Raw genomic sequence first — 21,045 nt, 5'->3', positions numbered from 1 at the left:
TGGCAATATTTTTGAATCAGTGAGAAAAGTTGCCCATCTACACAGTCGGACTATAACTGGTCTGTATGCGGTCACTAACAGAGCACAGCTGACTGAATGAGGCCTAACGCATGGTTGTGTATCTACAGTGTACAACATAAAGAGGAATGTAAGAACTCCTACCGCTAGCCTGCTGGATCGCCTCCATGACCACTTTTAGCGGTAATCCGGGGATCTTAATGTCCGCCTATAAAATAAACCCGGTTCACATAAACAACTATATTTTTATACATCTTCCTGCTTATAGTTTATTAATATAAGTTAAAATAAAACTCAACAACCAGATAACTTACTTGTAAAGCAGTTATACCTTTGCCAGTGCCAGCCATCTTAAAATCCATGTCACCAAAGTAATCCTCAATGCCCTGAAAATATAGAAATACAAGGTCTTTGAATCAATACATCAGAATGACACATGAAGACCGGGTGGGTTTCCAATCATTACCTACATAATTTAATAAGTTTGTGTAGGCGGACTTAAATGGGTTTTCCAGGGAAATACTATTGATGACCTATGCCACATCTGAGTATCTCCTCTTCTACAAATCTAGTCTTAGTGTAGGGACCCATCTGAACGAGGTCGCCGTGACGTGGCAGATGGGCTCGCACAATTGGAATAAAATGTGCGCCAAGAACCTCACATTTATACTTCTAGTCAGTAATATGTAAACTGTATGGGAAAAAGTTTATCATTGGGATCTCTGCTCATATCAGAAGTAAGACCAGGGCAGGCGATAGACCAGGGCAGGCGATAGACCAGGGCAGGCGATAGACCAGGGCAGGCGATAGACCAGGGCAGGCGATAGACCAGGGCAGGCGATAGACCAGGGCAGGCGATAGACCAGGGCAGGCGATAGACCAGGGCAGGCGATAGACCAGGGCAGGCGATAGACCAGGGCAGGCGATAGACCAGGGCAGGCGATAGACCAGGGCAGGCGATAGACCAGGGCAGGCGATAGACCAGGGCAGGCGATAGACCAGGGCAGGCGATAGACTGACAGACAGACTCATATATAGGCTATAGATTTATTAATAAACATACCGCCAGTCTTCCCTTCGTAATGTATGTAATGATGTCGCATGTGATCCAAGATCACCCTACACAACCCAAGTGCAGACACGCTCCTATAATGCCAAGTGTTGGTTCACACTTCTGTTTACAATAGAAACCATGACACAAGTGCTCAACTATCTCTAGCCATCCCATTGAAGTGAATGTGACAAATACTGCAGTACTCAGTAGGGCTGCCAGGAATAGTATGGTGCTCTGAGTAATGCTGCGTTATTATGATTATTGTTAAAAAAAATGGTTCAAATGAACGAAAGTTAAGAGAATTGTTCGGTTTAAAGGAAAGCCAATGACCGAATGAGAATTGCGCACTTTACATTCGTCATTCAGATTCAGCAGGACTAAACATCGTTGGCTCCTTCATTTATCGTTGGGGTTAAAGGAGATGTCCCGCGCCGAAACGGGTTTTTTTTTTTTTTTAAACCCCCCCCCCCGTTCGGCGCGAGACAACCCCGATGCAGGGGTTAAAAAAACAAACAGGAGAGCGCTTACCTGAATCCCGGCGGTCCGGCGTCTTCATACTCACCTGCTGAAGATGGCCGCCGGGATCCTCTGTCTTCATGGACCGCAGGGCTTCTGTGCGGTCCATTGCCGATTCCAGCCTCCTGATTGGCTGGAATCGGCACGTGACGGGGCGGAGCTACACGGAGCTACACGGAGCCCCATAGAGAAGAGGAGAAGACCCGGACTGCGCAAGCGCGGCTAATTTGGCCATCGGAGGCCGAAAATTAGTCGGCACCATGGAGACGAGGACGCTAGCAACGGAGCAGGTAAGTATAAAACTTTTTATAACTTCTGTATGGCTCATAATTAATGCACAATGTATATTACAAAGTGCATTATTATGGCCATACAGAAGTGTATAGACCCACTTGCTGCCTCGGGACATCTCCTTTAAGCATCCCCACTCAGTGTGTAACATAGGAGGTGGAACACTGAACGAGAAGTCAACGATTCTCAGCGAGTGCCACCGAGTTAGCGGTGACATCACTCGCTCGGTGAAACGAGAATCGTCTTGTCTAAGAGGGGCATAAGAGCCACTTACCAGACAGATGTAAACTTTAAAGTGATTGCAGTGTCAGCACTACCCTTTTCCCAAAAAATAAGACCTACCCTGAAAATAAGCCTTACCCTGATTTTTTTTTTTTTTTTTTGGAGGCTTGAAATATAAGCCCCACCCCAAAAATGAGTCCTTGCTGTAATACATTGAAACAAAAAAAAAATGCATTACCTAGCAGGCTCGGTCCAAGTCCCATCCATTGCTCTCCGGAGCTCCAATGCACTTCTTGCAGTCCTCGGCCGCCCACAGATCACCACTTTCTGGTTACAGGATTCATAAATTCCACTTTCATGAAGTGATGGCTCTGATTGGCTGAGTAGTACACGAGAACCAATCAATGCAGCACTCAATGAACCAATGCAATGGCTGTGATTGGTTCTTCGATGGCTGCTCAGATAATCAATGCAGCGCTTTGTGAACCAATCACAGCCATTGTGTTGTGGAGGCGGGATTTCTGAATTGGCCAATCAATGCCGTGACTCAGCCAATTCATAAATCCCACCACCACAACACAATGGCTGTGATTGGCTGAGCAGCGGTCGAAGAACCAATCAATGCAGTGTTCGAGAAATCAATCACAACAAACACATTGGTTCATCGAGCACTGCATTGATTGGCTGAGCAGTGCTCGAGAACAAACCAGAGCCATCGCTTCCTGGAGGCGGTATTTATGAATCTCCTAACTAGGAAGTGATCTTCAGTGGGTGGCCAGGGACTGCGAGAAGCGAGTCAGAACTACAGAGAGTAGCGGGAGGGACCTGGACTAAGCCTGCTAAGTAAATGTGATAAGACATCAACCCCCCCCCACCCCGAAAATAAGACAAAAATAAATATAAGACAGGGTCTTATTTTTGGGGAAACCCGATAGTTCTGTGGCCACCTGAATCAGCTGATCGGCAGGGCCGAGGTGGTAGGCTCCCCATTGAACAGCTATTCATGGCGTATCCCGAGGAAAGGCCATGAGTTTTTAATAGCCAGATAACACCTTTTAGCTATAGCAGCATGAACCTCCCCAAACTTGTACTCACTAGTATATCAGTCAGTATGCGATAATCCTCTATGTCATATGGTTTTTCTTTGCTACACTTTGTAATTAAACCGACTGCAACACCAGCAACAGGAGCAGAAATGCCGACACCTAGAAAAATATAACACAATTAATGGGGCACTAACTGTTCACACAACTTATGCTCATCTAATAGCCTGCATGTATCTCAATCAGCTATACAAATGTTGTTTTACCACAGTAAATCAAGTCTGAAGTGTCTGCCACCAGGGGTCTCCCTTCCGGCTCCTCTGCAATCCACTGTTTATTAAAGGAGTTCTGTCATAAAAAAAATAAATAAAATCTGTCCTACTCCTTACCTATTCCTCCCCAGTAGTCTTCTTACCAGATCTTCACCTCACCAATCTTCTCCTGGCTCCTCCAGTCCCCGGGTCACGTCACCTCCAGCTGGCCGGATCCTCTTCTTCCTGTGATGAAGCGTACATTCTCGGCATTCTGCTTCCTGCAGGGCAGTGATGTAGCGTTCACTGCCTAGTAGGGAATGCCGAATCCTTGCAAGCTTGCTTCTGTGCATAGGGTTTCATACACTACATGAAACACTAGTGGCGAGATATCACGCATGTGCACTAAAGCAGGCTGTCAAGAACACTAAATCACTCATAGTGTTCACTGTCCTGCAGGAAGTGAGCTGCAGCTAATGGACGCTCCAAAACAGGAAGAGGATCTGGCCGGCTTGCGGTGAGGTGACCCGGGGGACTAGAGGAGCCAGGAGAAGATGCCTATTTCTTCCCCGGCAGTCTTCTTACCGCAAGTATTGATTTTTTTTTTTTCTAAAGGCAAAACCCCTTTAAATATTGAGCTTCTGCAGTAACTGGGAAGTTTTCTTAGGTGTGGGGGAGGGGCTATCTCCCCTCACTCACATACTAACATCTGCAGACAGTGGGGCTTATTTACTATTCAAAATATTTTCCTGTCACAAATTACACCAGAAAACTGTTTTACATGCTTTGCATCACATTTATCATGAGTTTAAAACACAATTCCGGAGGCAAGGCCTAAATTGCACCAAAATGCCAAGCACTGCACCAACATTTTGGCATTAACTAAGTCTGGTATAAATAAACTAGACAGTCGTAAAATTCAACAGGATTTATCATTCAGCAGGGCCGCTATGATAAATCTGATGCATTTTAAGACAGCATTAGTAAATAAGCCCCGCAGCCTGCACTCTCCACATTCTCTGCCTCTCTTGCTGTTACAGCACCTGTATGTGCAGATTATTTTGGGGTTATAAATCATTTGGCCAAAATGTCTTTGAATGCCCAACTCCTACAATCGTCCTGGGAAAGCAGAGGAATGGACATTCAGATACTGCCTCCTCGCTGATTGAACCAGAGACAGCGTAATGCAGCATGGGAAATGAGGGGAAAGAAGCGCAGGGCAGTAAACTACTACTGGCAGAATAGTAGTCTTGCTACATGCTCCCTGCCTGAAAATAGATTGCAAACAGTAAGATAGCACAAAAATAGGGAAGACCACCTGAAAATCAGAACTTGCAACTGTGGGTAAGGAGAACATGTAATTTTTTAGAACAAATTGTGGAAAACGCAGATACACTTAAAAAGACAGTTAAAGTAGTCCACATTTATAGTTCTTATTCGGGTTTACTTACTGGTGCAGAGATAGGAGATAGCTAATAGTTAAGATAAAAAACCCACAACAACAATGGCTAAGGGATATCTAGACTGGATAGAAGACAAAACCCTATAGCGTACTTGGGTCAATGTATTCATTGTCAGTTTTCGCTTTTAAAAAATGTGCCGTATATTGGGTCATCTGGACCCAGAAACTTGGTACAACCCATAGTATAAAGCACATTTCTTGAAGGGGTTTTCCAGGACCAAAATAAAAAAAATTTGATTGGTAGGGAATGTTGTAAAATAAAAAGTGAGCCATTCGAGTCTGCTTAAAGTGCAATTACCCATTTTAAAATTTTTCTGACACGTCATAGTGACATGTCAATTTTGATCAGTGGGATCCCATGTGTCAAGACCCCCACCGATGACAACACATAGTCAGAAGTACTCCTCTTAGTGCTGTGCACATTCTGCTGTCATTGATAGTGTACAGACTCCATAGTTTTATGTGCTCGTACTCTGAGCAGTGATGGAAACAGCTGAACGGACATAGCACTCAGATAAGCGCTTCTGCCCGTATGCTTTAGTGATCAGAGGGGGTCTCAGCACCCGAATCCCCACTGATTAAAACTTTTGACTTGTCACCATGACATGTCAGCGCAAGAGTCCTGGTCCTCGTTACTCCAATCGCAGAAGATGTTGCTGTGGTCATATGCTGTTCACTGTACATGACTGTTCAGCCAATCACGGGCTGCAGCAGTGATACTGCCATGACCACCACATGACTGCTACAGCTTCTCCTGGGATCAGACCTGCAGGAACCAGGCCTCCTGCGCTGGACTGGGAAATCATTTAAGGAGTTGAGGATAGCATTATACCTCCTAACTCAGTAGAAGAGGGTCACCAAGTAGCAAACAAAATCTAAAAGTGTTTTGTTACCTGCATCCATTAATGCCAAGGAACCGCCACAAGCAGAAGCCATGGATGAAGAGCCTATTTAAAAAAAATAAAAAATATACTCAAAAAGAATAGTTGTTACTGTGTGAACAGCTTTACCACCACAGTTTTCTTCTAGAGCTGGATTCACACAGTTTAGGATGCAGTTTTTTAGCCGGAGGTAGGAGTTGTATGGGCATATAAGGCCAATCACACGTTACCAGATAGATTGCAGTATGTAGGGGCATTAGTGCATCTGTATAAGCCCATGCAAGGACAGACCGTAACATGACTGCTTTCAAATAGAGGAAGAACAAAAATATTTGGTGAAGATGCGGAAATGAAACCTACAGTCGACAACTTTATTACACTTGTACTGGTCATCACAAGACCGACAAAGATGATGTATGACAGAATTGATTTGACATTTCCATTTTGCTTACCATTGGATTCCAATACTTCTGCCGTTACTCTTATTGTGAAGGGAAAATCTTTAGGTATAACAGGCTTTAAGGCTTTCTCCGCTAGTGCGCCTGTGCAGGAAACATAGGAATCACTGACTGAAGCAACAGAAGTGCTGAGTGTGCATTTAAGAAGACACTTAACCCCATTCCATTGATCGCTCAGAGCCCACTGTAACCCTCTTATGACCAAAAGTCACTGATGCTCCTGTGTCCAGGCCACATTCTACAGTTCTGGTACATCCACTTTCAAAAAATTATTAGCGTGAGGGCTTGTTCTTTTTGTGCGGCTACCTATGATTTTTATTGGTACAATTTTGGGGTAGATGCAGCTTTTTATTCACTCTTTTCTTGCAGACATGGTGACCCCAAAAATTTTTGGGGATGTGATAAGTGGGAAAAGGTTTTTTGTTTTCTATTTTAAATTTTACATTTTTTTGTAACTTAAAAAAAAAAAAAAAAAAAAAAAAAAAAGCTTCCAAAGGGAATACGACTCCTAGTAAAGATATGCCACAGGCATGTCTTAATAGGCAAACAATCATGGCAGCCCTGTGGACCTTCAGAAGAAACTCAACTCAGGCAGCTATGATACCTGGAAAGCACCCACTATCTCATCATAGTTGGCCAATTTAAATCCCCGATTGATTGGGGCATTTAAATGCCATTGTCAGAAATTACAGCAGCATTTAAAGTGTTAACAGCGGCAATCTGAGTTATCTACAATCATATCTGTTGTGGGTGAGGTTTGGTTGTCAAAGACAGCAGAAACCTGCCATGTAAGAGGGCTCAGCTCCAAAGCCTGCTCCATATACATCCTTTTAAAAGAAAATAAAGGCAGTTGATTCTATAAGGGTAGCTTTCTCTCCAACAGACGTGGTCCGCCAATGCAAAATATGGGTTGGCCACCGTAGGGCTAGTTAATAGGTAGCCATGGGTTCCCTATGTGATAACAACTGATCACCAAGATTAGAGAAGTTAGACCAGGTCCTATCTCTAGGACAACCCCTTTTAGATAGTTCTTCCCATCACCAAAAGTGACTGCATATCATTAGGACATGCTACCATTTTCTTATTCTTGGGAATCAGACTGCTGGGATCCACGCCGGACCTCAGAATGAACAGCCATATAGCGCCATGTCCCCACAAAGTTCACTGAAATGGAGCCGAACTGCAATTCCCTATAAAGTGGATGACCAAGAAAAACGGTGAAGAGGACACAGCGCTAAGGACAGCTGCCGTCGCTTTAATATCAGGATTTTTGTGGGTCTGTCCCTAGGATATGGCACCCTACTGTGTGACAGGAATAACCATTTCATTGCCAATATAGTTGTATGGAGGTTTACTTACCGTGGCCTAGTTCTCTTCTGTTCATTCCCATGACCTTGCCAATCTCATTTGTAGCATAAGGGGGAAACTGAAAAGCACAACCAGTAAGTTATAAAACACTTATTTCATGTCAAGTTACAATATAGGCTTACATAGGCCAAAATAACATGGAGTGAAGAAACCCTACTAACTGTGGTGGTGGAATCCACCATCCATTATCTCACGTCTAGATCAGTTTTAAGATCGTTCACCCAAAGATCAACACATGTAGAAGGGGCAACAATCAGCCGACGAACATGCAAACACTTGTTCACCAGGTGATCGGGTCTTTTATAAGAGCATAAAAACGTATGTTTGTCAGTGGAACATCTTCCCTATATAAACTGTAGAATGCATTGTAGTAATGGGCAGATTATCTCGTGTACATAGAAGGAATGAGCGCTGGCTTTAGACCATGTTAATTCATGTGAATGGAGTATTTTATATTCCTCCACATGGAGAAGAAAAAAAACATCTGTGTGAATAATCAATGCATGACAGATACTCAGTGAGCAGCCTGTTACTGGCATAGAGTCTGCACGGACATGCTGCAGATTAGCTCTACAATGGGGTTAATGCGCTGCCAACGTGGGATAGGAATCCATGTTTCAGCCTCTGATTTCTGCAGATTCTTTAAAAAAATCCATGGTAGTTTTTCCCCAGACGTGTGTGAAGAAAGCCTTATAACGTTTATAGTGCCAAGTGTAGGTGTGCTTAAGCCACATTGAGCGCAAGAGACTAGGAGCGATGGGACAGAGGGAGATCCATGCGGTCAGCAATCTTTCTCCATCCCATAGAAGTGAATGGAGTGCTGGCCATGCATCCGCATCACTGCTCTATTCACTTGGAGGGATTCAGGCCACACAGATTTCAGGTTCACTGGGGGATCCCAGCAGTTGAGACATCCAGTGAATGGGAAATAAAGTTCAGTGTTTAAACCTTAAGCCAACTTACCTCATAATGCAGCATAAAGTTCTTATCCTTCATGCCACTGTAAAAATAATGAAAAAAGTTTGGTACCATGTTAGACCGTAGAGCAAAATGTGATTGCTCCCATTATCATCGTGTATTTTTGTTAGCCATTAACCCTTTCAGTGGCATATTTATTAGTACCATGTCAGTGCAGCAAGCCCCAGAGATTTTCCCGCGGTAATTCGTAGTGGCATACATGTACAGTGGTACAATAACTGTGTGTCATGGCCAGCATTTCAGCACTACAGCTGTCTACGGAAATCTTCCAGGGTTTAACTGCACGGTCAGTGCAGCAAGCCCCGGGAGATTTTCCAGGCGTGCCACTAAAGGAGTTAAAAGGTATCATATCTACAAGATTACTTAAATTTCTCTTGCTGGGAAAAAAAAAAAAAAAAAAAAAAAAAAAAAAAAAAAAAAAAAATCACACTATAAAAATAAAAACGAAGCATGTTTAAGACCAAATGATAAACTGCATTTCTCAGTTACCATCATGGATTTTGCGCACGCTCCAACTGAAATATCAGCCAGAAGCAGGTTTTTTCTGTAGAAGGAAATACGGTGTACGCGCCCACCCACTCCATTTCCAGCAACTACAGAACTACAGAAATGTGTGACTACATGATTTATCACTATCTGCTACAATTTCTTCATATTTAACCAGTTCTACTACAAAAATGAAAAAAAATAAAAATCACATTGAATTGTATTTTTTCTTGGGTAAAATGTATTCTGGTGACACAAGTGACAAAATGTTTAATGTCAATTAAAATATTCCCTTTAGATATTACTCTGGTTATACCATAAAGGAAGATACTAAACACTGAACGGCCAATTTATTACAGGCAACTGCTCTTTCCCAACTGAGGCTTCCCTGTATGAAATTAGGCACTTGATGGATCACTTTCGGTGTGAATCCACATAAGAATTGGAAAATCGAACGATCCGAGTGACTTTGAATAAGGTGTGGCCGTCGGTGGTAGACTAGCCGGGGCCATTATTTCAAAAAACGTCAACCTTGTGGGGATCTGTGGAGAGTATACAGAGAAATGGTGTGATTGAGGAAAAACATCAAGTGGATGCTGTGGACATGAATATCTCGTTGACAATAGGGATCAGTGGCGGATGTCAAGAATCATTCCGATTAACAGGCTGTGCTCAGTTAAAGGGGTTTTGTTAAAAAATAAATAAAATAAAAATTCTGCGCTCACCTATTCCTCCCCCATCAGTCTTCTTACCGCATCTTCTCCTGTCTCCTGCAGTCCTTGTACGCTGTGTCACTAGTCACGTAGTGTTCACAGCCTAGCAGGAAGTGCCGAGCTATTGCAGAGACTGTGCACGCGCACGCTGTCTCTCTGCAATAGAATATGAACACTCGTGCCGAGACAGCGCACATGCGCAGTCTAGGCAATAGATCGGAATCCAACTCCCCTACCCCAACTAATGTGTCTGAACGCACAATTTCTTCCTTAGCATAGATCAACTATGACAGCAGATGAACAGATCGAGAGTCATGTTTCTATTTCTCCTAAATAGCAACAATATTCCAGTGGGCAAAAGAGAGCAAAAATTAGATCACTGAGAAATGGAAAGACATCGCCTGGTCAGACGAATCCAGATTTTTGTTGTACAATACGGATGGGAGGGTCAGAAATTGGTACAGGGAAGGTTTTCTTGGCACACCCTTGGTCCAAAATAACTGAACGGACATCACAAGAAATTGCCCTTCAGAATCATAGCAGTTAAGGTCCAGCACGCTACTAGATGGGGGTCTCTAATAATGTGGCCATGCAGTGTAAATTAACATTAAGTGACATTTTTGAGATACATGACATTTCTTTGAGATTGTGCAGATAAAATTAAGACAAATCATGCATGTGACTGCACCAGCTAAATTCCAACGGTCTGTTACAAGGATTGCATTGCCCTCTAGAGACATTCAACGACATGCAGCAATATGCTTGGCCCCATTAAAATACAGTCTGATATAGTGATGTACAGCCTTCCATTGAATCCAGAGGTGTGAAGCAGAAGCTTTAGTTCATGGAAAATATTTGAGTGAATGGTGCAAAAATTAAAAAAAAAACAAAAACTTGCATGATTTGTAAGAAGTTTGGTGTGTCTTAAAGCAGTCATCTGGTCTGGAGAAACAAAGATGGCCGAACCGCTTCTCTGACTGCCTGATATGCACTGTGCATTCATATGCCCTAAAGCTTCTCCAGGCTCGGCGGGCTGCTCTAAAGCTTCTCCAGGCTCGGCGGGCTGCTCTAAAGCTTCTCCAGGCTCGGCGGGCTGCTCTAAAGCTTCTCCAGGCTCGGCGGGCTGCTCTAAAGCTTCTCCAGGCTCGGCGGGCTGCTCTAAAGCTTCTCCAGGCTCGGCGGGCTGCTCTAAAGCTTCTCCAGGCTCGGCGGGCTGCTCTAAAGCTTCTCCAGGCTCGGCGGGCTGCTCTAAAGCTTCTCCAGGCTCGGCGGGCTGCTCTAAAGATTCTCCAGGCTCGGCGGGCTGCTCTAAAGCTTCTCCAGGCTCGGAGGGCTGCTCTAAAGCTTCTCCAGGCTCGGAGGGCTGCTCTAAAGCTTCTCCAGGCAAGGAGGGTTACTCTAAAGTCAGAAAATATATTCAGGATTTAAACAATTTCTAGCTAACAGATCTATTCTGAAGTTGGAAACCACTCAAATTAAACCATGTTAATTTTTCAAATACAGGGAATAAGGAGGATGGAACAATACCTCTGCAGCGCCACCTATTGGAAGGTAGCATTCCTGCAAGTCAGTGTCAGACTCTTCATACAAGTCATATATAGCAATGACTGGAAATTGAAAACCAAAAGCCAGAAATCCATACACAGACAGCTGTTTTGGGGTGTTTGCCCCTCATTCGTGTGCAGTAGGTTTCTGGCTTGGATGGTGAGAGGCAATGGAACAATACCTCTAAGTCTCCTTCCTCACCTCCTAGGTGCTCTCCGTAAGGAGAGACGATACCTTTTCCGACCCATGTCACAGGCCTCTGACTTGCAGAAATGCTGCCTTCCAATAGATGACGCTGCAGAGGTATCGTTTCATATTCCTTATTTGCATATTTCCCAGAACCACATGCATGGACTAAGTCCTGTCACACACCTTATAGGTACTCTCCTTAAGGACAGATGACTGCCTTTGCGACCCAGGTCAAAGACCTCTCACTAGCCAAGGCGGAAACCTACTGCACACTGATGAGGGGCAAACACCCGGAAACAGCTGTCTGTGTATGGATTCTGGCTTGGTTTTCAATTCCCAGTCGTTGTTATAAAGACGTGTTTCAAGGGTCTGACATTGATTTGCAGGAATGCTGCCTTCCAATAGGTGGCGCTGCAGAAGTATTGCTCCATCTTCCTTATTTGCATATTTCCCAGAGGAGAATGCATGGCTCCTCCCACACCTTCTAGGTGTTCTCCTTAAAGGAGAGAGAGGATACCCCTTCCGACTCAAATCCAGTGAGTGATGAGAAAAGTTGCCATAATTAATGTAAACTGATTAATCTAGGCCAATGTGCTATTCATGTGGTAAAATTAAATTGTGAGTGCGTAAAACAGTGTGCAATTGCCAGTGCCAAGCTTATGGGCTGAAAGTAAGTGACCCACTGAGTCCGTAGATGCCTTTTACTTTTCCCCATCCCGTCGTCAAATATGCACCCATTCTAATTTTATAGTGGGAGGATTACTTAGGAGTGCCGCTGAATGCACTGCAGCAGTGGCTTTCTGCACTCACACAAGGGGAACAACGGGGGAGGTAAGTAGAATACTTACATCCCGGACTCAGCATGTCACCTACTTTCAGCCCACAAGCTTGGCTTATACAGCGAAAAGCAGGTGACAGGGTCTCCCTAATGTAAAAGCGTCAACATACCTCAACGCTGTTGTAATGTGATCAGCTTTCATACTGGACTCAATGGAGTCAAAAGTAACGGTAGATAAAACCTATTTAAAGAAATAAATGCATTACATGGTTACAAACAGAGTTTTTTAAATCATTAAGTCAATGCATTAGAGGGGTTTATTCACACTGTAGGAATTGGTGGCCTATCATGAAGCAAGGCCAGCAACATTCAAATCGGTGAGGGTGCGCTATTGGGAGCCCAATGATCAGATAATGAGAGGACTGTGTGCTTGTCGGAGCACTGCGGCCATTTCCATCAGAGTATGATCCTGTTAGTACTCAGAGCGTTGTACATTTTATAGCAGTCGTTCTGAAAAGCACAAGCTTGTCCTGTTGAAGTGCATGGATAAACCTGCAGTGCTCAGAACAGCCACTACAAAACATACAGCATTCTGAGTAGTAACAAGATGGTACTCTGATGGTGTCCCAGGCGGTGGACCCCATCGATCAGGTGCTGATGGCCTATCCTCTTTCTCAATAACTAAGAAAATTAAAACCTATGGACTTGTATGTTATGGTTCTTTTACACAGGACGAACTGTGGGGCAAAAGATGCCCAACACTCGTCCCAGTGACACACACTCCTGCGCTGTTGCCAACCTGTTTGTCTTCTTAGTGGTAGTAGCCTATACCAGTGTGCCCCAATGAAATGCATGTAAAAAGTCATTCCTACTGGACAGATCAGCATCCCAATCAATGGAAGCCAAGATTCCAGCCACTAGTTATGGCAGAGGTCGAGCGGCAGCTTATCCATCTAACGTTATGACACTGATGTCCAAAACAATCTGAACAAACCAAACATGTTCATATATCAGCCGTCTGAAATCCTTAATCTGTGTTTAGTTTTATTCAGAAACAGCAGCATAACCTGCTATGTAAAGTAATTGCTCAGACTCTACAGCCACAAATTGGTAAAAAAAATGTTTAAATGTGGATGATTTACAAAGCTGCTTAAATTTTGCAAAAATTGATGGCATTTTTCCCATTTTGTACACTGCTTCAGTAACTTCCATTCACTTCTACGCAGGAATGCTTCTTGCTGCAACGCTCAAGATCGGATCTTAGAGACCAAATACGCGATACAGTAAAGTTTATGGACACCTTTGAAAGGTTTGTTTAGTTGCAGGGGTAATTCCACATCAGCCAATCATGCCCGAGTAGCCAGCGATGGCTGGGATTGCAGAAACAGACAGACTGGGTGTTCTACTCAGTTTCTATGCAAATAAGGAAAATTCAACAATACCTCTGCAGTGCCACCTATTGGATAGCAGCATTCCTGCAAATCAATGTCCAACTCTTTATACAAGTCTTAACAATGATTGGGAATTGAAAACCAAGCCAGAAACCATATACAGATGGCTGTTTCGGTGCGTTTGTCCCTCATCAGTCTGCAGTAGGATATTTGCATATTACCCAGAACAGCATGCATGGCCTTATAAAAGTCTCCTCACTCACCTATTAGGTACTCTCCTCAAGGAGACACAATACCCCTCCCCACTCAGTTTCTATAATGCCCGTAGAAGTCAATGGGAGTTTCAGAAACTGCTTACAATTGTCAATTTTGGTTGCTTCTGTAATCTGATACCAGTGGCCACACAGAAATACAGCTTTAGAGGAAAAAAAAAAAGGACAAAAAAGGTGCCCACAGCCTTCATGAAGTGCATACCATGCCCAAGTATAGTCTCCGACTTAAAAGCGCTGAGATAACTTTGTGTCACAGTTTGTTTACCCACTTAATTTCTTTCCAATGTATTGTGTGTTAACCCCTTCATGACATGGCCTATTTTGGGCTTAAGGACGCAACAATTTTTGGCGGATTTTCTTCTCCGTTTAGCAAAAGTCATAACTTTTTTATTTTTCCGTCGACGAGGCCGTATGAGGGCTTGCTTTTTGCGTGGCGAACTGTAGTTTTTATCGATGCCACTTTGGGGTACATAGACTATATTGTAAACCTTTTTTTTTTTTGTTTTATGATAGCAGGGAGAGAAAACGCATCAATTCTGCCATAGATTTTTTTATTTTTTTTTTACAGCGTTAATCATGCAGCATAAATGAGACATTCCAGTTTTTCTGCGGACCGGTACGGTTACAACGATACCAAAATTCTTACATTTTTTTTTAGGTTTCCCCACTTTTCTGCAATAAAAAACCTTTTTTTTGGAAATCTTTTTTCTATTCTAAATTGCTGCATTCAAAGTCCTGTAACTTTTTTATTTTTCGATGTACGGCGCTCTATGAGGGCTTATTTTTTGCGAGACGAGCTGTAGTTTTTACTGGTACCATTTGGGGGTACATATGGCTTTTTTGATCACTTTTATTGCGTTTTTAGTGAGGCAAAATGCTAAAAATTAGAATTTTGCCTCAGTTTTTTAGCTTTTTTTTTAGTGTTTTTTTCCGTGCACAGTCAAAAGCATATGCAACTTATTGTACGTGTCATTACGGACGCGACAATACCAAATATGTGGGGTTTTATTTTTTTTTTACCTTTTTTTATGCTAATCTGAGAAAAAGCATAAAAAAATGTTTTTTTTACTCTTTTTTTACTTTTTTTAATTCATTTTTTTAATCTTTCTTTTTTTTACACTGTTTGTGTCCCTCTGAGGGACTTTAACCACTGCCCTGATGATCGCTGTCATAAGGCATGGCAGAGCTACTGCTCTGCCATGCCTTATCGCTTATACAGCGATCATAGGCATAGGCAATAAATACAGGACGCCAGTGCCTGGCGTCCTGTTGCCATGGTGACAGGCCGGGCTCTCGCAATGACATCGCGAGTTCCGGCCGGAGACACAGAGGGAGTCCGCTCCCTCTATGAACTCTTTCCCTGCCGCGATCTACAGGGAAGGGGTTAACAGCGGGTGGCGCATCTCCGATGCCCCCCCGCTGTTGCAGCGGGACGCCGGCTGTGACTGACAGCCGGCTCCCGCTGCGACTGACAGCCGGCTCCCGCTGCGGGATAGCGCGGGATCACATATGATCCCGCGCTATCTCCAGGACGTAAGTTTACGTCCTGTTGCGGGAAGTACCAGGCTGCCAGGACGTAAACTTACGCCCTGCAGCGGGAAGGGGTTAAAATAAGAGAATAGTTGTTGAATGGATTAAGATAACTTGTCACAGAAAGTTACCACCGTCATGTTGAACTTTGCTACTTCTGTAGCTATATCATTTTAGGATTAGAATGAAAGCAATATGTTATGAGAGACAGAGCGGCATTGGAGTAAATGTCATTTCAATAAAGGGACCTGCACAGGAAAATACTGACCTGAGTTTGTCCCCGCTGGAATAAAGCAGATCCATGAAGAGGTTTGAACAGATCAACTTCACAGCGGATATCTCTGAGAGATGACAAGTCTCTGCCATCACACCTTCAGCAAAAGGACAGAAGATTAAGGGTTTACAAAGGTGACCAAACATTTAATGGCTAATTTATATGTAATAAACGTTGCTTAAAAACCAATCGCTGGCTTTACGTTATGTGTAAATGCTTCCCGCTTCACATAAGAGGTCAAGTGCTGAGTCAGCAGCAGACGAGAAGCCCGCAACCCAGCGGCGAAGTCTGTCAGTCTGACGACCTTAGCGGTGACATCAGCGCCCGTGCAGTGGTTTAAATGACTGTCAGACCGGCCCATGTAAAAGGCCTTTATACTAAACTTAATGAATATGCTGATTTCTACCAACAATCATTCATTAGGTGGAATTTAACAAAATTGTTTTAAACCAACCGATGACACAGCGCCATTGTCTGGAAAGAAGGACAAATTTTAAGTGTTTGTCCATGAAGGATCTTTCTTAAGCCCCATTCACAACTGTTGGGCAAACTATTTCTGACACTCGTCCCCACATGTACTCGCTCCCGCGCTGTCACACAGGAGCGAATCTTGTTGGCTCGCAGCAGGGCAGCTGGAGACTTCTCTCCCCGCTCTCCCCTGCCTCTCTCCATTCACTTAACACAGCGTTCATTCAGTACTGAACGGCTGCTGTTTACACTGAACGATCAGCAATCAGCTCATCGTCCATCATTTAGACTGCATAAAATCTTGAATGATGATCAGTCAGTGTTAGCAGCAGCCGTTCAGTACTGAATGGTCGCAGTGTTAAGTGAATGGAGAGAGGCAGGGGAGAGCGAGGAGTGAGGTCTCCTCCAGCCTCTCCGGCCCCCTGCTAGCCACTCTGTCAGAGGCAGCGATGCTCGCTCCTGTGTGACAGCACTAGAGCGAGGACACACAGGGGCGAGTGTCAGGCAGAGATACTTTGAGCTTGTATATGTATGGCCAGTCTGAACAGCTACAGTAGTGTGCAGAGGTTTTTAGCAGGTGTTGAAAAATGCTGCAAAGTAACAAAGCTTTAAAAAAAATAGAAATGTTCATTTATTTTTGTCAAATAAAATGCAAAGTGAATGAACAAAAGAACTATAGGCCTCCTGCCCACGGCCAGGTCAGATTCTGATTGCAAAATCTCGCAGCAGAATCAGACCCGGTGAGCTCCATAGACTCTATACTCACCTTTCGGACCCACCACAAGTGTTTCTGCCGGCGGACCTGCAAACATGCGCAGTACAGGGCATGACGCGCCAGCGCTGGGCTACGACACGGATTCTCGCAATACTTCTGCAGTGCTCACTGCGGAAGTGCCGTGGGACAGATGGTTTCCATTGACTGCAATGGAATCCGTCCGTGTAATTTTCCACACCAAATAGAGCCTGCTGCGATTCTCCCCCGCAAGCGGAAAATCACAGTTGATTTCCGCTCGTGGGCAGGAAAGAATCTTTTAGGCCTCCTTCACACGGGCTACAAAATCGCATGTATGTGAAGCCCATGGTTTCCTATGGGTTCCTTCACACATGAAATGTTTTGTAGCATGCTACAAAACGACACCCAAACCTCGCAGGCCCGGCAATATGCTTGCGACATGCTAGGTTTTGTAGCCCATGCTTCTCTATGGAGCCTTCCTCTCTGTTGCATCGCATCGCACAAAAACGCGGTTTGCATGCGATGCGATGCAACTTTGACAGTAGCAGATTCTACAAAGTCGCATGATTTTGTAGCGTCTCATGCGACTTTGTAGCGCTACAAAATCGCGGTATTGCTGCGAGAAAAATCGCAGCGATATACGGTGCAGGGATGCGATATCGCTGCGATTTTCTCGCAGCGATGCGGTGTCGCCCGTGTGAAGGAGGCCTTAATATAGCATGTCAGCAGATGGACATTGCTATGGAATCTGCGGCAGGCGTCTGGCCGCGAATTCTGCAGCGGAAATCCGTCTGAGCATTGGGCCTAAATCAATATTTGGAGTGATCACCCTTTGTCTTCAAAACAGCATCAATTCTTCTAGGTACACTTGCACAAAGTCAGGGATTACAGTCAGGTGTATGATTAACCAAATATATTAAGCAGGTGATAATCATCATTTTCATGTGTAGGTTGAAACACAGTCATTAACAGAAACAGTTGTGTAGGAGGCGTTAAACTGGATGAGGAACAGATAAACTCTGCTATAAAGGTGTGGTTGTGGAAGACAGTTTCATGTCACTGGTCATACTCCATAACAAGACGGAGTAAAGTAGCAAGAAGCAAGGTAATTCTACTGCATCCGCAAGGGCTCTCACAGGAAAAGATTTCAAAGTAGACTGGGGTTTCAAGATGTGCTGTTCAAGCTCTATTGAAGCAGCACAAAGAAACGTCCAGCATTGAGGATCATAGACAGAGTGGTCACCCAAGGAAACTTTGTGCAGCAGATACAAATATAGATAGTCCCCTACTTGCGAACATTCGACTTACGAATTTCACAAGATACGAACTATCTGTCCTGCACAGTATGATGTAATGCTATGGCATTACATCATACTGTGCAGGGACCGGGCAAGCTTCTATCAAGCCTGATAGAAGCCTGTCCAGTCAGATCGTGGTTGCTCGGCAGCTGGGGGCCTTCTGAAAGGCCCTAGGGCTGTCTATGCAGAGCGCCTATCAAGCCGTGCGCTTGATGGGCACTCTGCATAGGCCTTTCAGGAGGTCCGCGGCTGACTAGCAACCACACAGCGTCCTGCGATCTCATCGTGGGACGCTGTACGGGCCCCCCTGAAAGTTGGGTGCAGGCTGTTTCTTACAGCGGGCACCCGGCGGCAGCAGTTCCGACGAGCCGCGCCGCTTGTCAAAACTGTTAACACTTTAAATACCGCTCTGACAGCGGCATTTAAAGTGTTAACAGTTCCGACAAGCGGCGGACAAGCGACGTTGTATGGAGCAGGATCCACCCGCAATCCCGCTCCATACAACCATTTGTTCGGACTTGCGAACAGGCTCCTGGAACGGAACCTGTTCGCAAGTAGGGGACTAACTGTACACATAATGCTTGCTTCCCTTCCAAATAGATAACTGTCCAGCAGTGCCATCAACTCAGAACTGACAAAAACAAGTCGGACCCAGGTACACCAATCTTATTGTTTGGAGAAGTCTGTTCAGACGTGGTCTTCATGGAAGAATTGCATCCAGAAAGCCATTTCCTCAACGTTGAAAAAAGACCAAGTGACACTTATCCACGAAAACATATGGAATGGGGTGAATAAAAATGGCAGCGGGTGTTCTGGACTAAGGAGTCAAAATGTGAAATATTTGGCTGTAACAGAAGGCAATATTTTTGCTGACGGGCTGGAGAGCAGTACAATCATTGTCTGTAGGCAACAGTGAAGCATGGTGGAGAGCGGTACAATAATGAGTGTCTGCAGGCAACAGTGAAGCAGGGTGGAGAGCGGTACAATCAGTGTCTGCAGGCAACAGTGAAACATGGTGCAGAGCGGTACAATAATGAGTGTCTGCAGGCAGCAGAGAGCATGGTGGAGGGCAGTACAATAATAAGTGTCTGCAGGGAATAGGGAAGCATGGTGTAGAGTGGGACAATAATGAATGTCTGCAGAGTACAGGGAAAAATGGTGGAGGTTTCTTGCAAGTTTGTGGCTGCATTTCACTAAATGGAGTTTGGGATTTGGTCAGGATTAATAGTGTCCTCAATGCTGAGAAAATACAAGCAGATGCTATCTATTATGTAGTACTATCAGGGAGGCCTCTGATCGGCTCCAAATATATTCTGCAGCAGGACTACAACCCAAACATACAACCAACATCATGAAGAGAGAAGGATTTGAGCAAGCCCACATCTACAGAAGATCTGTGCTTACTTCTCCAAGATGTTGGAACAACTTCCCTACTGAGTTTCTTCAACCCCCCCCCCCCCCCCCCCTCATACACCATACACTTCTGGTCCAGCAGAAGTCTAAAGGCCCATTTACACGTAACGATTATCGCTCAAAATTCGTTCAAACGACCGAAAATAAGCAATATTGTTACATGTAAACACTGCTATTGTACACTTTGCATCTGGACAATGATTTTAAGGTGCACTTAAAATCTATCTTTCAGCTGCAGAGATAAAGTATATCTCTCAACAGACCGCATGTGGTGTTCTCCGCGGGAGTCAGGAAATTACATTGTATTCTGCTGGCAGCCCCGATAAGAACAATGCAGCCGTTTGCACAGCAGGGCATGTGATGCGTCACATGCTGAGCTCTGCAAACAGCACCTGGAGACCCATTTACATGCAAATAAAGGTGATAACGTGTTAAAGGACATTAGTGTCCATTAACACTTTATGCAAAAAGATTGCTAAAACTTTCAATCATTTGAAATATTCATCTTTTGCGTGTAAATGGGCCTTCATATGTATGGGAGGCCTAAAGAATAGTCTTAGTTGTTTATTAGAATACAGAGTGTAGAAGAGAAACCATACCTTCGATATTCGTTTAATATGAGGTTTTTAAAAACTTCTTTTGTCACGATATTGAAGGACTCAATTAAATCAAATGGTTCTGCATTTGGGAATTTTTCTAGAAGAGAGTAAAAGTTGCACATTATAATGTGATAAATGCAAAAATAATATCAGGATAGTAAACATTTTCAGATCAACCATATATTATGCAACTCTCCTTTGGAAAAAAAAAGAGAAAAAAAAACTTCAATGCAACTTCGGACAACCTTCCCAAAGAGGTTTTAATGACCTGCTTTATATAGTCGCGTACACAGTCTGTATGTAATAAGTAAATAAATACGCATACATACATACATACATACATATACACACACACACACACACACACACACACACCTAAAATTACACACTCACCTAATTTTCTGCTTGTACATAAAACTTAAGTGCTGTTAAATAATGAAAAGGTTAAAAAAAGGCTATCTGCTCATTTTGCACAGTTTTGCTTCCTTGCATCTAGTGTTTGATTTGGTTACTGCACATGCAGGAAATGATTTGGACATATCTTCAAAGTACTTTTAATGAGCAGAGGATACCAGGCTCTGTGGACTGCAGAAGTCAGGTGACTTCAAAGCAACCATTCCAAACTCCTGGCATCCAGGATGTCAGCACTGATGCCAGGAGAACGGGCAGTGACGCAGTAGGGCCCCCGATTGCCTGCATCGGTCACCTGACTTCCACTGTCAACAGAGACTGGGATCACCGTGGTAGATGATTCCTCTCTTCTTCCCCAGGAAAAGAGTGCGAGTAAAGTTTCTTTTGATGCATAGCCAGCTGT

General features: G+C 44.0%; 1 protein-coding gene across 4 annotated transcripts in view; it reads right to left on the bottom strand.

Annotated features, from left to right (window-relative positions):
• PNPT1 (polyribonucleotide nucleotidyltransferase 1) overlaps nucleotides 1-21,045 on the bottom strand; it is a 69,189-nt gene that overhangs the window by 25,662 nt on the left and 22,482 nt on the right. For all 4 annotated transcript variants that reach the window (XM_066595746.1, XM_066595745.1, XM_066595747.1 and 1 more), the window contains exons 12-21: nucleotides 20,232-20,328; nucleotides 15,715-15,817; nucleotides 12,424-12,494; nucleotides 8,528-8,564; nucleotides 7,556-7,622; nucleotides 6,191-6,280; nucleotides 5,751-5,804; nucleotides 3,197-3,306; nucleotides 333-404; nucleotides 163-226 (exon numbers count right to left, since the gene is read on the bottom strand). In XM_066595746.1, coding sequence (XP_066451843.1) covers nucleotides 163-226; nucleotides 333-404; nucleotides 3,197-3,306; nucleotides 5,751-5,804; nucleotides 6,191-6,280; nucleotides 7,556-7,622; nucleotides 8,528-8,564; nucleotides 12,424-12,494; nucleotides 15,715-15,817; nucleotides 20,232-20,328 — 765 coding nt within the window. The remainder of the gene's footprint in view (nucleotides 1-162; nucleotides 227-332; nucleotides 405-3,196; nucleotides 3,307-5,750; nucleotides 5,805-6,190; nucleotides 6,281-7,555; nucleotides 7,623-8,527; nucleotides 8,565-12,423; nucleotides 12,495-15,714; nucleotides 15,818-20,231; nucleotides 20,329-21,045) is intronic.

Source organism: Eleutherodactylus coqui, chromosome 3 (assembly GCF_035609145.1).
Source record: "Eleutherodactylus coqui strain aEleCoq1 chromosome 3, aEleCoq1.hap1, whole genome shotgun sequence".
In the NCBI taxonomy this organism is placed as follows: Eukaryota; Metazoa; Chordata; class Amphibia; order Anura; family Eleutherodactylidae; genus Eleutherodactylus; species Eleutherodactylus coqui.
The sequence above is the reverse complement of the archived record's forward strand: the minus strand, read 5'-3'. Positions and strand labels throughout refer to the sequence as shown.